At 34.4% G+C, this 19,074-nt stretch overlaps 1 protein-coding gene across 1 annotated transcript; it reads left to right on the top strand.

Moving 5' to 3' along the window:
* Positions 1-1,062: 1,062 nt before the first annotated feature.
* slc34a1b (solute carrier family 34 member 1b) lies at positions 1,063-13,363 on the top strand. The gene is made up of 11 exons (XM_042711052.1): positions 1,063-1,195; positions 1,734-1,885; positions 2,074-2,214; positions 3,371-3,482; positions 3,580-3,775; positions 4,770-4,862; positions 4,937-5,015; positions 5,813-5,977; positions 8,790-8,906; positions 11,033-11,159; positions 12,470-13,363. Exons 2-11 carry the CDS (start codon positions 1,765-1,767, stop codon positions 13,032-13,034), a joined length of 1,716 nt encoding a protein of 571 aa, XP_042566986.1. The 5' UTR covers positions 1,063-1,195; positions 1,734-1,764; the 3' UTR covers positions 13,035-13,363.
* Positions 13,364-19,074: the final 5,711 nt, after the last annotated feature.

The raw sequence follows: 19,074 nt of genomic DNA, 5'->3' as shown, positions 1-19,074 counted from the left end.
ATTATGTATAAAACAAGGAAATAATTTCTTGTCAGTTTAGATTTTTAAACAAAGCAAAGAATTTACACATAATTTATATCTTCCTTTGATGCCATTTATGCGAGATAACATTGGGATAATAGGGGTCTTGTGAGGTCATTTCATTTTACAATTGACTACATCCCTATCATTGTGGAGCTCACGAGAGGTTGAAAGAAGGTTATTCATTCATGCATCTTGCAGTTAGCAGTGAATTATAGTGTTACTGATTATCAGATTCTTAAAGGAATAGTTCACCCTGACACTATCCAAGATGTAGATTAATTTGTTTGTTCATTGGAACAGATTTGGAGAAGTTTAGCATTATATCACTTGCTTACCATTGGATACTCTGCACTGAATGGGTGCCGTCAGATTGAGAGTTTAAAGAGCTAATAAAAACATCACAATAATCATGTAATCATTACAATAATACATCTTGTGAAGCAAATAGTTGTGTGTTTGTAATAATCCAGGACATTTACACTTCAAACTATTGCTTCCAGCTATAACTATCCATAATATTTTCTCCAGTGAAAAAGTCATATTATCTGAATCAATAGAGAAATGCACAGATATTTTTTTTTTTTTTTTTTTTTTTGAGGATCTATTTGGTGAGCATGTGATGTAATGTTCAGATGGAAAACAAACTCATCTACATCTTGGATTACCTTAAGGTGGGGGAAAAAAATCACATTTTTCATTTCATTTTGGGTGAACTCTTACTTTACTTCTACACTCTATCTTCTATAAATCTGAAAAATCAGTAATTTATGCATTATGCACAAGTCATGCATTTTGCTATCTGCAATCAGGCAATGTAATTGAAAAGCAGAGCAGGTCTGTAGGTATACAAACTATTCATCAATGTCTTGAAAAAATCTCACCACTTGGTGTCCCACTGTCCATTCTCTGGCCCCTCAGAGCGGCATGAACAACTATTGAGCTATGATGCTCTGTCACAGCTAAAGCATTGTGAATAAAATCAATTAAGGTTGTGGGTAGTTTAAGTAAATAAACAGCTTTAATTTCCTCATGTTTTTCCATTTAAATTTTAACTATGCACTGCATAATGAGTGACTTTGTCCCCCAAACTGAGATGGCAGGTATAAATGATGGTTGATAAATGCATACACAGACAGCCAGACAGATGAGCAGTGCATCATTCTACGACGAGGTACGTACTGATCGTAATGTTTTCTCATAATCTCATGTCTTGTGTTTAATTGCTTCATGATTAAGACTGTGATTGTCAATAAAATCAAAAGGAGGATGGAGAAAGAAAAAAGGAGTGGAATGAATTCACTCAGAAATGTTTTTCATAAAGAGACATTGAATGAAATGGTGGTAAAATGCCTCAGAATTGTAATAAAGCAAAAACTAGACATTGAAAACTAACTTTCTTATAATGATGTTTAACCGTTTTATTATTATGTTGTTTTATTAACTATGCAAACTGAATCAAAAGTGTTTCTCTTTTCTGAGTCCTGGATAAGTCAAAATGGATCTCATAGAGTGGGGTGAAAATAAAGCTAATTAAAACTTTCATTTAATTCACAAATCACGTTGTAATGACTCTGGAGCCAACTGTATGTTTTAAGAACTTAATCAGCTCTGTCAACTTAAAAGGAAACAATTATTGGAAACGATTTCTATTTGAATTTGTTTTATGTGTGTGTGTGTGTGTGTGTGTGTGTGTGTGTGTGCACGTGTAGTATATATGGTCTTTTTAGCCAGGACCATATAATGAGGACAATGGGAAAACAAATCTTCATCAATATTTGCAAGATACCACTTCTTCTTCTATTTCTGTACATGTTCATCTGTTCGCTGGACATCCTAAGCTCAGCCTTTCAGTTAGCTGGAGGTAACCTTTAACACCCTTTTGCTCGACATTTTCCACTGTTCTCTGATTCAGTAACTATTGTAAATATCCTGTTTCCAAAAGAAATGTAAAAAGCTGGTTACTTTGTGACCACTAACTACTAATCTCAATATCACATCCTTAGTGTGGAAATAAAAGCTTTGAGTGGACCGTGTTGTGTCTTTGGATAGGTAAGGTTGCAGGGGACATATTTAAGGACAATGCTGTCCTCTCTAACCCTGTGGCGGGACTGGTGGTGGGAATACTGCTGGTTACTGTCCTGGTCCAAAGTTCCAGCACTTCCATTGTTGTCAGCTTGGTCTCCTCTGGATGTAAGTCAAACACAGCCATTACAAACACAGTATTGCTCTGCCAAACCTAAAAAAAAAAACATTTATATTAGTATATTTTAATTCTTAAACATTTTTACACAGCACTCTGGAATACTCAATTCTGATTGGTCATCACTGCCATCTAGTGACTGATATTTTCTAATATTCAGTTTGTGTGTTTGATTATTCTTACTTCACTTATATGAAGTAGGTGAAAAGCAGTATGTGGAATAAACATGTTCAAGTTCATATTATTCATGAAACAGTAGGCAAAAGTACCCATATGACCTACTATTTCTGCAGAGATTCTGAAATGTGTATCCAATGGACATTTTACTATCCCATGAGGCCATAGGAAAAGAGTTGTGAACGGCAAGAACAAACCACGCCCCTATAATTTATGCCTATTACAAGTTACGCTCTCCTATAAAGAAACAACCAGTGCCATCAGACATTTCATGCATAAAACATAAAATAAATGTACTTGAGTAGATTGCTTCATGATATCCTATCATCCTATTTTTTTTTTGTGGAAAACATAACATGTAGTTTGTACTTTTAGCTTGTTATTAGGTTGTACTTTTAGGATGCAGGTAGACCCTTCTTGAAGTATTCCTGAATTTCTTTCATACTACACACACTCATATAGAACATACTTTTTAAATGGTGACAAAGTTTGTTTTTTATCAAATGTAGTACCTACTCAGAAAGTATGCAGTAGTGTTCTGGCAAGGTTATTTCAAAGTGAGCAAAAATGAACAAACGTTCTTCCAGTAACTTAACATTAGTTCTATAGGAAATGTTATCAAAATGTATTTTTCTAGGTAACAAACTACGCTACTTTAATGTATTTTGTAGCAAACTGCATACAAACGCAAATTGCACCATCTTATTTATGTGTCTCATTTTTGAGAAGTTTTAATATTATTATAGTAATGTTCTCTTTGTTGTTATGGTGTTATTTTATATTGTAATGGGCCATATTTCTGTTTAGCCATCTAATAGTGATTTTCAGAGAAAGAATTTCCAGAGAATGAATTTTGGAGATGATAGGAGCCCTTGTGTTTTTTCATAACTGGCTAAGGAGGATTGTTCTACTTAATGAAACGTGACTCACATCTATCGATTGGGTTTCTACATTCTATCTTTCATGTAGTGTTAGATGTTGGATCCGCCATTCCTATCATCATGGGCTCAAACATTGGCACATCTGTCACTAACACCATCGTGGCTCTGATGCAGGCAGGGGAGAGAGAGGAGTTCAAACGGTAGAGAGAGCATACAGTACCTCATACTGTCAGCATTCAACTATCAATAGAAAGTTTGGAATTCTTCAGTGACACTTTCTGTGTGGGTCTGTTTCAGAGCCTTTGCGGGTGCCACAGTGCACGATTGCTTTAACTGGCTGTCAGTGTTGGTGTTGCTGCCGCTGGAAGCCATCACTGGCGTGATGAGGCTCATGTCGGGGGCGGTGGTTGAAAGTTTCAACATCGTGACCGGAGAGAATGGACCAGAGCTCCTGAAAGTCATCACAGAACCCCTCACCAAACGTATTATACAGGTACAGTATTATTCTGTTTTGAAGTCTAATTGATAAGAATATGTTCCAGGATAATCAAGGACGCCTTTCATTCTTCTGTGGAAAAGAGAAAAAAGACTTTTGGTAAATAGTTCATAGGCTGCCAATATTAAAAAAAAGACAAAAGGTACGATAAAAGTATAATAAATGTGGTCCACATGACTCATGCTCTATATTAAAAGTGTTCTCAAGCTACACAATGCATTTTAAGTGAAAAATGTTTTACATTTTGGTCAGTTTCTCACATAAAGGTGGCTTTAAGTTTAAAGTCCTGTTCATACCAAAAGCTATAATGATGACTATAACTATAAAGTCCACAGTTGAAACAAAGTTGTTCAATTATGTAGGCAAAATCCAGTCATTTCAATAGGAATTTACACAATCTGGATATTTTGTGTGAGGGTGAAAGTTTTTTCCACACAAAGAATTTCCTGTGGATTCAAATTGGTTGGATGGATTTCCCGTGTTGACCAACAGAAAGCTGCTTGGTTTGAAAGTGACTTCTGTGTGAGTTCAATCGTCGCTACACTATTGACAACAGACAATGGTATTTTTTACTTGTGAAATTTGACCAAAATGTGACCACACCTTTAGAATGTAGCACATAAGTCTTTCTTTTATGTTGCTTTTGGACCTTTCTGGGGCTTCATATCCCTTCATAACCATCCACTTTTACTGTATTCAAAAAAGGAGCCTGAACACCCTTCAAAACTTCTCCTTTTGTGGTTCACGACATAACATGATGATGAATAAGCAATATTTTGGATGATTTATTCCTTTAAGTATGCAGCCTGTTGGGTGTCATTATAAATAAAAAGAAAACTGGTCATTAGTTTTCTTGTTAAATGCTTTGGAGTTTGTTAAAACATGTGTAGCCTAATTAAATATCACACTGTTTGCCCTTCAGTACTCTTCTGTCTCTCATTAATATGGGTTTAGAGTTAAAAGGAAATTTTATTTCTTTTTTCCTTTTCAGCTGGATAAGGCAGTAATCGTAGGTATAGCAACAGGGCAAGAGGTGCTACGCAATAAGAGCCTGATAAAAGTCTGGTGCCAGACACGAATCATGGTGAGCGACATCTCTGTTTGCTTACAGATGAAAATCTTTCATCTACTGACATTATCTACATTTATTATCCCCAGATCCAAGAAAATGTTTCTATAATGCCTTCAGAAAACTCAACAGTGCAAACCACATCACTACACATGCATTCTGAAAAATGTAAGTCGAAACTCTATCAGATTTCAAAGGAATAGAGAATGAAATGGACAAAGACACAGCAAAGGCCGTCCTTTGATTGATCAGCCTTTAAATAACAAAATTTTGTTCTCCATTTTATCTGGCTTCAAACTTTTTTAATACAGAGAAATGCTTTTTTAAATTAATGAATATTTTTTTGTGTTATGTATAGTTTTTTTTTTGTAGATTTTTTAGTGTGTTTGGATTTTTTTATTTTAATAATGGATCCTTTTGGTCTTGTAGATATAATTTATTCTGTATTAGTACATCCTGTGATAGAAACAGCCACTGAGTCATATGCTTGTTTAAAAGACTAACTACACATTCGACATCAACAACAGTAACAAACATCTTTCAGGCTGTATTAGGAAGCAAGATGTTTTTAAACTTTGAATGACCTTTTGAGTCATCCTGGCTCATATAATGACTTTGAGGCAATAAGCTGCATATTTTTATTTTTATATTTTTATCATATTTCAAACACAAGAGCCATCAAATTGAGAAAAAAAGTAATAATTCCATATTTGTCAGGGGACAGTCAATGGCTAAAAGCCCTCAATTATAACCATGGGCCTCATTTTTAGAAACCATTTTGTCATGATTCATAAATGATTTGCAAAATTCTGAAAGAATCTAAAATCCGCTTTCTTCTAACACACGATAATCAGCAGGTGATGGGCTAATCGCTGATAGTATGAATATATGCCTGTCAATGCATGAGTGACGGGCAGATTTCCACAGGAGACTGGAGATGTAAATGCATGTGTGTGTTGGAGCAGGCACTCATCTATTTGTGGAGACGGGATTGTCTGATGGCGTGGGGTTGATTCTGCTGGCTTCCTCACTGCTGGTTCTTTGCACCTGTCTCCTGCTGCTGGTTAAGTTTCTCAACTCCCTTCTCCATGGACAAGTGGCCAAAGCCATCCAGAAAATCATCAACGCAGGTGGGAACTATCTATTTACACAGTTTCTGTGATTGTGAGGGTCCATGGCAAATGTAAATGTTTATTTTTTTTTCTTATCCACAGATATATCACATGATTCTGCTTTTATTAATCTTGACGGGCCGATCAGAACATCAACATTTATGAAATTGATTCTGAACAGTTAATTAATCAATGATCTCATTTAATCTTATTTAATATTGATTATAATCCATTGACTTATTTGCCATCTGGAATTTCTTCATTGAACTTAATTGAATGGAATTGCTGCGCAACTCATTTCAACTTAAATGATATTGAACTGACTTTATAAATCAAGTTGTGTAACTTTAAAATTAAAAAATACTATATTATAATATATTATATTATATTATATTATATTATATTATATTATATCAGTCTATAGAGTGCATATATTGCAGTTTTTACAGTGCATATGTTGGCATGACTGATCATATCAGGTTTTTTTTTAGTATATATATATATATATATACAGAAGATTCCCAGACAAATACACACACACACATACACACACACACACACACACACACACACACACACACACACACACACACACACACACACACACACACACACACACACACACACACACACATATATATGTGTGTGTATTTGTCTGGGAATCTTCTGTCATTATTCACTGTCAAAATGCATAAATTTACTTTGTATGTTTGATTTAGTGTTTTACATTAATGACATCTTGTTTTTATGAATGATTGAAAAATTATATATTATATTATATGATGTATTTAAAAAAAAAAACGGCAAAGAGTTGGAGTCTGCATAATCAGCTTGTACATACTAAACTCATCTCTAAATAATGAGTAACACTTTAGTTTAGGGAGCAGTTCTCACTATTACAGTAACTAGTTTCTTATTAGCATGCATAATACTAGCATATTGGCTGTTTATTACTTATAAAGCACATATGTTTTATTCTGCATAACCATATTTAGATCCCTTAATCCTACCCCATACCTAAACTTAACAACCTTACCAACTATTAATAAGCAGCAAAGTAGGAGTTTATTGAGGCAAAAGTTGTACTTAATAGTTAATTAACAGTGAGAATTGGTTCCCAAACTAAAGTGTGACCAAATACAACCCCAATTCCAGAAATATTCCAGTTTTGTAAAATGCAATATAATCATGAATCTGTAATTTGTTAATTCTCTTTAACTTTTTTTTAATTGACAAAAGTACAAAGTAAAGATTTCCACATTTTTCACTGATCGACTTAAATTGGTTTTGAAAATATAAACAAATTTTGATTTCTATGGCTGCAACACACTCCAAAAAAGTTGGGACAGAGGCTAAATAAAAGTGAAAATATTATAGAATATCCAAATCAAACTGTTTTGAAACGGTTCACAATAAGCAGGTGAACTGGTAAGGGGTGACGGGATCATGTTTGGGTCTTTGCGAGCAAAGCTGGATCATGGCTCATCCCTTTGTGCCAAATTTCAAGTGTCAAAAAAAAATACAATAAAATAAAAAAAAGGAACTAGAAATTTTTCTAAGAATAATTTCAATTTTTTAAGTAGATGATATTGTGAAAAAAATTCAGAGAAAATCTCAGTCTCAGTTGAATGTGTGTGAGCCATCATGCTGCGCTGTTAAATATAGCCACATGGGCTCAGGAGTTCTTCAGAAAACAACTGTCACTTAACACAGTCTGCTGTTGCATCAATAAATGCAACTTGAATCTCTTACTCTAGGAGAAAGCTATACATCAATTCTATGCAGTGATGCCGCTGGGTTCTCTGGGCCCAAGCTCATCTCAAATAATCAAAAAGACAGTGGAAATGTGTGCTGTGGTCAGATGAGTCCACATTTCAGCTTGTTTCTGGGAAAAATGGATGTGGAGTTCCAAGTCCCAAATACCAAAGGACCATCCAGACTTTCATCAGGACCGATGAAAAAGCAAATGTCTGTCATGGTATGGGGGCACAACAGAGCAGACAGCATGGGTGCACTGGAATATGTGTGAAGGTATCATTGGCATGGAGCCATATATTGGGATTGTTCAGAGATATATACTGCCATCAAGATAAAGTCTTTTATGGGAAGTCCATGGTTATTAGATCAAGACGATGCCAGGTCTCATTCTGCATATGCTACCAACAGTGGGGTTTCATAGGCACAGAGTGAATGTGCTAGACTGGCCTGCGGTCCAGATCTGTCTCCTATTGAAAATGTTTGACCAGTCATGAAAAGTGGGGTTTGATAGGCACAGAGTGAATGTGCTAGACTGGTGTGGTGTTGTGTTATGCGAGATTGAACAAAAATTTCAATTCCTCAATTCCCAAACAATTAAACATTATAACTAAATCAAAATCAAAATTTGTTTATATTTACAAAATAAAGTTGGCCAGTGAAAACGTTGGATTTTTTTTGTTTTTTATTCAGTTAAATAATGGTTAAAGAGAATGAGCAAATAAAATATTCTTGATGTTAGGGCATATCACAAAACATCCCAACTTTTCTAGATTTGGGGTTGTATGTTATTATTTATAATTAAACACGCACGGTTCATAAAGAGGCATCCTTGCCTATTTTAAGTGTTCTATTGAAACATTAATAGCTGGAACTCCTCTGATAGTCTTTTGAGTTTTTGCAGGAACCTATAAGCTCCAATAAACACTTTATCAGTTTCTAGAGTGCTGCCCTTTTGGAAAGTGTGCTAAGAATTTCATCCAGTTTTACAGTCTGAGTACCCCAAAGGGAGACTCAAGTATCTTGTCATTTTTACAGAATTTTCAATAGATATAAACAAAACACTTTCCTGCAGACTTTCCTTTCCCGTTTGGCTGGTTGACTGGCTACCTGGCTATTCTGGTTGGTGCTGGCATGGCCTTTGTTGTTCAGAGGAGTTCGGTGTTCACTTCTGCCATCACTCCTTTGATAGGTGAGTCCTTCCTCTCTTAGATGAACAGGTTGAACATATGGGCAAGAATGTCAGTAAAGTGTCTGAATTTCTCCTGTATAATTTAGCTGTGCTCCCAGATGACCTGAGAAATTCATTACAGCTAAGAGCACCTCTGAGTATTGTACTAATATTTGCATTTAATCACAACTAAGCCTCAGAGGAGTTAATCTTTAGCCCTCAGAGAGTTGACTGTTGACTTCAACTCATTCGTATTCACTTGTCTGTGAGCTTTGTGCTCTGAGAATCAATGGTCTTTTCTGGCCTGTGAATAATGTGAAGGTTTTACTCAATACGGTAACTCATGCACTTGATTTCCCAGTGAAATGACAGATATAAGTTGTTATGCATCAACAAATAAGAGGTATTTTGTGGGATGTGGATTATGTGAAGGTTTAACCAGTGCCAAGAGTAACTCGATGTACACTTGATGCTCTCAACCCTTTCTAATCCACCTGCCCTTCTGACAGATAGAGGAGTGATGGTCTAACATTGCTCCTGGATTTATTGTAATAGCTACACAGTGATTAGACTTTCTAGTGAGGCATGACAGCTAGATTAAGGATCCACAGCATCCTTATTACACTGCCAGAGAGACCACTAATCCCAAAGAGTTTTAGAGCTGCCACGGAAGATGTAATTTGTGTAGATTATATTTTTTAAACATTATTTTTTCCTCTGAAAGGCAAACACACAGTTAGCCTTTTCAAACAGATGTAGGTCCTGTTGAAAATGGTAAAAAATTCCCTTTTGTTAGTGACAAATGAGAGTGTCCACTTTAAAGAAAGAGAAAAAAATCTGAAAAATCTAGTTTAAAATGCATGTGGCAATTACGTTGAAACATATTTGAAAAACTTCAATATCAAAAAAATTTACTTAAACTTTCAAATATACATATTTATAATATTATACATATAGAAAGTTCAAAAGAACACTTATTTAAAATCTTTTGTAACATTTTATATTTATATTATTATAGATATTTAAAGTTGAAAAGTTATTTTATTCTTTTGTAACATTTTAACATTTTATTCACTTTTGACTATACCTGCTGAATAAAACTATTAATTTATTTTTTTTTAAATGCTAAACTAGTTAAAGTTTGTTACAAATGACTTATATAATAATTATTTTAAAGACACATATACAGACACTTCATTTTAAATGGTATTTTATTATTTTGATTGCATTTAATATATTATACTTTCAAGAAAGCATTTGCATTGGGTTTTTGAAAGCTGTTTTTATGCATGTTTTAGCCTGAGTTGTTTTTTGCATTTACAGTTTTGACCAGCAGGCGTCACAAAAATGTGTGGTGATTTGAGCACTTCAAAACAGTTAATCATTTTGCGGAGCAATTGGTTCAAAGCTTAGAAACGGTTTGTTTCTCCCATCAAGTCTGAGTCAAACAGAGTAATCCAGAAAACAGGCAGAATAACAAGACCAGGAACCAACATACAAGGCTTACAATTGCAGAAATTACACATAGAAGTCTTAACAAAAAATGACAGTGAGAACCGGGCTTATATAGGGTGAGCTAATCATGCTAATGAGACACAGGTGCAAACAATGAATGCTGAGACCGGGGAAAGGATTATGGGGAATGAAGTCCTTGATAGTGGCAAATGTCTGGGATGGAGTGGACAAACAGGGCACTACAGTCGGTGATAGTGACAATTAGGATATTAGTAAATTTTTTGAAATTAAAAAATAAAGAGTTGCATAAAAGTCATTGTATCCATGAATTGCATTTTTATGTATTTTTGAATAAATTAATACATCAAGACCAAAAAATTTGTGTCATGTCATTGACATAAAAATGCCCACTTTGTAGCCACTGTGTGCCCTCTGTGTACCCTTTTACCTAATCCATGTTAGGACACAGCAGATTATTTCCCCAAAATTCATGCAGCATAATATAGACTCTGATACATATGAGTATATAATTTGGTACAGGGTAATTTTGATTATGTGGGTTGAGTTTGCCGTTTTGGTCATGGATGTTTTTATAATTTGCTCTTAATAAGGCTGGATTCACCTTATTAGAAGGTCTCATTAGAAACAGAATCATCTGCTCTGTTGAACTCTCATGTTCATTGTGTTTTCAGGTATTGGTGTGATAAGTATTGAGCGGGCCTACCCTCTGACCTTGGGGTCCAATATCGGAACAACTACTACAGCCATCTTAGCCGCATTAGCTAGCCCAGGAGACAAGCTTGCTGCGGCCTTTCAGGTGATCCCATTTGAAACATGAACTTTCTCACTTAATTAAACAGTGGACTCTAGTCAGAGGACTCTAGGAATGGTGAATTGATCTTAGAATATTGATGCTTCTTGTTAATTTGATGTTTGGATATGGTTGGTGGTCTCTTGGAATTGTGTATTTATATTTGTATATTGATGCTTCTATATATATATATATATATTATATTTTTTTTTTTTTTTTACTTGTGATTTTTTTTATTTAAATCAAATTATTTAAAAAAAGACATTTTAATTATTTAAATTATTTCTACTATTGTAAAAATAACAACAAGTGTGAATCATAATTTACGAATCATAAGAGCTTCTAAGTGAAAAAAAAAATTTATAACTTTGAGGATTTAGTTTTTGAGGATAGGACCAATTTCTCCTGCTCATTTTAACACACAGAAATGTTGAAACATATCGCAAATATAATTTAATGTTATATTAAACTAAATAATGATTTAATGATTATTATAATTAATGCATTTGTGATGTTTATTATATTTATTTAAATTAATATTTACCATGTTTATTAGTTATAAAGTCACCATGAAATCAAAATTGTGTTCATAAAATCCTAATGAATGATAGCTTTCCAATTGAATGTTAAATGGCTAAAATAATTTTTCTAATTTTATTTTCTTGAAATTAAATAAACATCAAAATTAAATAGACAAAATGTATTTAAAAACTGACTGCAAACATAAATCATATAAGTTAGTTCTAATATGCTGACTGCAAACATAAATCATATAAGTTAGTTCTAATATGCTAATTTGGTGTTCAAGAAACAGGGTTAGGAATAAACATCAAAATTAAACAGACAAAATGTATATAAAAAACTGTCACCTTTGAATAATTTAGTTCATCCCGCCATTAAACAAAAGTCTGATAGTTTGCAGTTGAAGCCTATTTAATTTTCATAATGAACGATGGCTTTCAGATTTTATGTTTGTTGAGTGAGTGTAATTTTTTTTTTTATTTTTTTATTATAGTAATAAAATTAAACAGTTAAATTGTGTTTAAAAAATGAGAACTAGCTTACAAATGTATCTCTCTGTTAATAAATTGTTAATTTTATTCATTCTATCCATAAAAAGTTGCAAAAAGATTGAATTTAATAGAGATATTGATATATCGGTATCAAAATATAAGTATAAGTTTTGGTAAGAGAATGAAAATAAGTCTCTCATCCCTCATTCCTAGAAGACTCATAGCACAGACCCATTACACAGTTTGTAAAGTAAATTAATCCATGTTCTGTCCCTCATGATGATGTGCACATCATTTCTCTCAGGTGCCATGTGTCATTTCATCTTCAATGTTCTTGGCATATTACTTTGGTACCCAGTTCCTCTTAGCCGTCTACCCATCCGCATGGCACGATTTTTGGGTGAGCAGACAGCAAAATACCGGTGGTTTGCTGTGCTGTACCTGATTCTTTGCTTCCTCCTTCTGCCATCCATTGTCTTTGCACTCTCAATGGCTGGATGGCAGGTTGTGGTGGGTTTCTGTGTTCCATGTGTTGCTGTCCTCCTCTGCATTGTTGTTGTGAATAGACTGCAATTACAAAAGCCTCACCTCTTGCCTTGGTGGCTGCAAACCTGGGACCACCTGCCTCTCTGGATGCACTCCCTCAAGCCAATGGATAAAATCATCACAAGAGTCACATTGTGCTGCAGGGAAACCCGGAACAATGATCACAGCCGCACGTCTCCTGAGGATCTTCCACAGCTGTCAGAATGTGAAGCTGAGAAAAATCTTGCGCCTTTAGCACAAAATGGTCCAGCTTTGATTTATAGTTTTGAGACTGAGACTGGGGCTGTTTTTGACTCATTGAATGGCAAGAGCAGTAGGCTGTAGACGATATACAGTATGTGACCCTGAACCACAAAACCATTTTTGTAAATGGTAAGTTCACCCAAAACTGTAAATTAGTCTGCGTTCAGAATAAAGTGATTATTACATTTTGAATATGGATATTTTTCTTACAAAAATGCATCAATTCGCTAAAGGAGGCCTTTGTTCACCCCCGGAACCATGTGAGACTTTTTCTTATGGATGGGCGTTTTTTATTTAACTTCTTTTGCACTGAAGCAATGCAACACCCGCTGACTGCAATGATAGAGCTTGAAAGATCAAAGACAAATTTTAATATAACTCTGACTGGATTCATCTAAAACATGAAAGTTATATACACCTAGGATGCCACGGGGGTGAGTAAAATGCAGCCTAATTTTTAGGTGAACATATATATATTGTATGGGTCAAAATTATGACCCATTATATTTCTTTTATGCCAAAAATCATTAGGATGTTAAGTAAGATCTTTTGTAAATTCCCCTGCCGTAAATAAATCGAGACCTAATTTTTGATTAGTAATATGCATTTTATCAGTATTTTGATTTGTTTGCACCCTCATATTCCAGATCTTCAAACAGTTGTATCTCGGCCAAATATTGTCCTATCCTAACAAACCATACATCAAAGGAAAGCTTATTTATTCAGCTTTCAGATGATGTATACATTTCAATTTCGAGAAATTGACCCTTATGACTGGTTTTGTGGGCCAGGGTCACATATGTGGTCCATTAAATGCTTTTTGATCCTTAGAATCTTTTCATATTGTGATTAAACAGGTATCCTCTCTTCACTTTTTGTGAGTATGAGTGCTAAACTACACAGCTGCAGAAATTCAGTAATACAATGGGGTAGAAATTTGGACATCTTCAATTTTTTTTTTCTTTTTTCTTTGGTCAGTGAGAGGAGGGGCTTTAGCTTAAAAAAAATGATCATCAGTGTGGATGTGTCAGACTCTGGTCCATTTTGTGTTTGTTTTGCTCCTCATGTGCCTTCCTGTGTTTCCTTATTTGGTCATGTCCCTTTTCTCGTTTAGTTTGATTTAGTTTGACCTGTGTTTATTAATTATCCATTGTATATAAGTCTGTGCTTTTGCGTTCTATTTCTGGTGGGTCTACTCGTTATATGGATGTGTTTCCGATTGTCTCCAGTGTTTATGTACTTTGTGTCTCATGGATTAAAGACTGTTTGTATATTCCTCCTTTCCTTGTTCCGTGTGTGTGTACAAGATGTATTATATAAGCTGATTCTATTCATTTTATATATTTTTTTTCAGCCTTCTGATGATGTCTAAGGAGTTTAACATCATGGTTTTTGTGATGTTTTTTTTAAGTTCATTTATTTATAAGGATTAAACACCAAATTTAAGAATAAAATAAAATTTGTGCGCCACCCCTAAAAAGATTATATTTAAAAAATGATATTTAAATACCTTTGCATTCTCTCGCAAAACTTTTGCATACTCCCGAGAAGTGCCGTAATGTGAATAATATGAAGTGGGAGGAAAAAACGTGGTAACAGGGTGTAGCCTACATTAAACGTGGGAAGCAACTGAATATTGTATTTTTTTTTAATATGTCAAGCCAAAATGTTGACATGTTGGCAGATAGACATTTGATTTGTTCACTATTAGTTTACAACTACAATTTAAAGCTATTTCCCATGCTAAGTTAATATTATGCTGGCAAATATTTGACATAAAAGGTATCCAATAATTCTCATAACAAAAAATGTATAATGTGTCATAACAAGAAAAGAATGGGACAACAGAGTAGCATATTCTCACAAGTGCCTCATTGGTAAAACATGGCTGAAGTAATGGTCTGTCATAAATTCATGAAGGTTTTGTTTTTCAGTCAAGCTCAGTCCATTTTAAAATGTGATCAGTTTTAATTTCATTTATTTTAGTGGATATTGTTGGCTGTATTGTTAAAGCACACTTTTAAAAATGGGAAGGGTCAGCGTTACATGAAATTAAACTGACCAAGTTTTCTTTGAATTCAACTTGACATACAGGTAGCCTGGAAGTATTTTCCTATTAAGTATATTTAAATAATTTTTATTCTCATTATTTTATTATTTTTTTTTATAGAAAAAGTGATGCCTGTGCACATTAATAATCTGAAGTTGACCTGCCTAATAATTTTTATGTAAAAAAATCTATATGGAACAAGGCCTGCCAGACACTAATTGATTTAATTACTGTCATTAACAGTTCTCATTGATAGTGCTGCTCAAGATTTGAATGGAAGATAGGCCTACTGTACATACTGTACTTACTGAACTTGTGTATCCGACACGTTCCGCAGTGTGACCAATAATTCCAGAAACATCAAGTATGTGGGCTTTGAGGACCACCCACACAAACAAGATGCTGTAAAAATCCTTTTAAACTACTTGGTGGTGGTGCAATTAAATTTTGATTGAGGACCTCTGTATATTTTTCTTAAATGTTAATTAAGAGGTTGCTGAAGGCCAGTGCTTTTACAACATGATTTTGATAAATTTTCGCCCCAGCTTTACTCTCATAAGGCTATTTAACTGAAATACATTTAAACAAATAGGAAATAAACCTAGTCTATACTTCTTTTTAATAAGTAATTACTTTTAAACAGTTAAAAAAATATGTTTATATACTGTAGTATGGATGTCAGTAGTATGAATTTAATTTGGACGTACTATCCGCCATGTTGTCATTATCATGTGACCTACCAGCACCAGTTATGTTGCTTCACTACCATTAACAAATCCTCTCACATGGCCTCATGGGATAGTAAAGTCTACTGTTGTATGAATACTGTACATTTGAACATACTGCTATTTTCACATCTTTTTTTCACCTACTATATAGTAGGGAAATATTTTGGATGCAGCAACTGTATTTATGGTGAGTCATTGAATCATTCACTGAACAGATTTGTCAATAAAAATGATTTGTCAACAATGAAAAAAGTGTTGATGTGTCAGTGATCAATTATTTGAAATTGTTCTTTTGAGTCATCTTTTGTTTTCAGTCAGCTGGCCAAAAAGGGTTTGTAAAATGGTCCGAATCGATTTACATTTGTTCAGAGCACTCAGTCAGTAAAAAAGGCAGTATCAACTTGGTTAGATGGTTATTTTTGTTTTAAATGCTCATCCCCATTGACTTCCATAGTACGAAAAAAAAAAAAAAACACACTGTGCAAGTCAAAAGGGACCAGCAACTGAAGGTGAACTATCTCTTTAAGAATGAGTGTTTTTGTGTCTGTCTGTACTGCTGTTTTCCAATTGGTATCCTAACATGTGCTAGATGGATGTCTTTGACCGTTTCATTGATCCATTGCATTTTTGTGTTTTAAAAGCCTCAAGCCTACCGGTTTTCATTCAAAATATCTTAAATTGTGCACCGAAGACGAACAAAGCTTTTAGGGGTTTGGAACGACATGGGGGTAAGTGATAAATGACAAAATTTTCATTTTGCAGTGGAGTAACCCTTTAATGAACAACATGCTCTAGTTAGTCAACGACCTAGAGTACATTAGATCCTTCCCTTCTGTTAGAAAATCCATTCCTGCATCTTAGTAATATACTGCTGTCCTCATGACAGAGAATTGACTGATGGAGTCACCTACACAGTTAAATGAGCTGCACTCGTAGTCAGCTCCCCCTCACTTTTATGTAAAGTGCAGCGTGTGTTCCAGCCACCTACACTTGAGTATGTTAGCAGCAGGCCCATAGGGAAAGAAATAAACTGCTCCACATCACACAACATTATGGCTTTGATGCATTGAGCTTGGGCAGAAACATTTGCAAGTTAGATCCACTTCATTCAATGCTATGAATCTTATGTTATATATACTGTATATATATATTGCAAGTTAGATATATATATATATATATATATATATATATATATATATATATATATATATATATTACTGTATATGAATCTTATGTTTCATATACTGGATTTTGAAAAGCATTTGTCAAATTGTAAATGCCAGTTTCCTTCAGAGCTACTTATATGCAAAACTGAGTTTCTGCTGTGTTATTTAAAGTGATTTCGTTAGAGGATGTGTTTCCGTTTTTAACTTCATTTTGAACAGGTGGAATGCAAGGCGTGTAATAGACCCAGAAACTGTTTCAGCCTACTCAGTGTAATCTGCTCCCTGTGATACTAAACAAACTAACTTGCTCACACATTTATAATTCACCCACACCTGAAATTGTCGATAAACCCTGAGAAACTGAAATCTATATAGAAAATGTCACATTTCTTTGCTTGTATCCATTTGAATTTCATTAGAAGGCCTGGTTGCTGATTGTTGAGAATATGGAAATGTTTTGCCACACTGGCAGGATTATGAATTGCACTTTAAGCCTCTTTTTCACTGGTTTTAGAAACAGTCTGAATGGCATTCCCTAGACATGTGGTGGTAACATTAATTAGACAGTAATTTGTTTTAAAACCCCCCCGGGGTTCGGATTGTTAAGCAGGGTATATTCATAAGTATGAGAATGTCAGTGTTTAAAGAGTAATTATTTAGTTTTACATCATGCCTTTTACACATCAATTAGCCCTTCTTGTTGAGACGCTGGCAAAAAAATAAAGGGAAATTTGACCTACAAATGACAGTTCTGTCATGATGTACTCAGCTTCAAGACTTCTTGATTTTGGTTCGTAGAAAGGATATGTGTTTTGTTTTTTGTATTTGTTTGGAGTTAAAATTAAAAATTGAAGATGAATATAATTATAATTAAAATTGTATTTGTATGTGTATATGATTGTGATTGTATTATAGCTTTATATGGCAAACTGATAAAACATGACACCTGATGATCCTTGCACTTCTGTTCAGTGGGGCGTTATTACTTTGAGCCTGACTTAAATCTGGCATGTTTTCCTCCTTTCATGAATTCTTTCCCTTAGAGAGAAAAAAAAAAAAAATTAGACACCTACTGCACATAATATTATTAAAGATTAAATGATCACAGTTTGACAAACCTGCTAGGTTAAGAACACATGATGTAATGCTGTACAAACACGTTTCTGCTTGAAGGATAAATAAAGTAAAATAAAAATGAAAAAAAATAAATAAAATCTTGTCATGCACATCTTGCTGCGTTGTAATCAGCATGCACCTGTTCCATTTTATTCGCCTTCCATTTAGCCTAGATTGTGATTTCAGAGGTGTTATGAAAAACCCACAATGTAGCAGCTGAGCGCTTTTCACAGTAAAATGTGCCCATTGTTATGACTCTGAATCAAAAACACAGACTTTGTTTAATGTTATGTGTGCTGCAGTACTAGCAGCCTGATCATGCTTTCTTTTGCTAATTCTATGTAAAGCCTAAACACTCAAATTGTATATAGTCAATTATATAAGCCGATATGGAGTTTACTACAAGGATTAGATTTAATGAACTTCAAGTTAGCTTTCTGTGATCCAGGCAGGCTGAGCCTGAGCTAACAACAGGCAGACTACGTCACTTCGGTTATTTCAGGTATTTGATATGATAAATGATAACAATCATTGTTTTTGGTGTGTTTGTGGGGGGTGCAGGGAGAGCTTTGGTTTTTTGTTATATGTGTGAGAGCTCTGAGAGCGCTGTGAAAGCAAACATCACACACAAAAGAAAAACTATTGATTAAGTTCAAAACACATCTCACAGGATAGAAGAGAGGTTTTATTGAATATGTTCAAAATTTTTTTGTCATGATAGAAAAGTGTTATGATAAAAATAGATTTTTTTAATTAGTGAATGGGTGCTTATAACTGGCATTGCTTTTGACTATTTGCATTATGAATGTTTTTTTCTGTGCCTACAGCAATGCATTCTGGGATTTGTAAGAAGGATATGTCATGCTGCCATAGATTTTGGTCAAAGTAAGGTATCTCAAAGCACTGCCTAACTTTTGGACGTCTTTTCTGTTCCAAATTCTAGTAATCTGCACAGCTAGACTGCATGATTTAAAGGGACGATTCACCTAAAATTAAAATTCTGTCATCATTTTCTCACCCTCATCGTCGTTCAAACCCTTGAGACCTTCGTTCGTCTTTGA

The sequence above is a fragment of the Cyprinus carpio genome, chromosome A21 (genome assembly GCF_018340385.1).
Source record: "Cyprinus carpio isolate SPL01 chromosome A21, ASM1834038v1, whole genome shotgun sequence".
NCBI classification, from domain to species: domain Eukaryota; kingdom Metazoa; phylum Chordata; class Actinopteri; order Cypriniformes; family Cyprinidae; genus Cyprinus; species Cyprinus carpio.
This window is presented reverse-complemented; position numbering and strand designations above follow the sequence as displayed.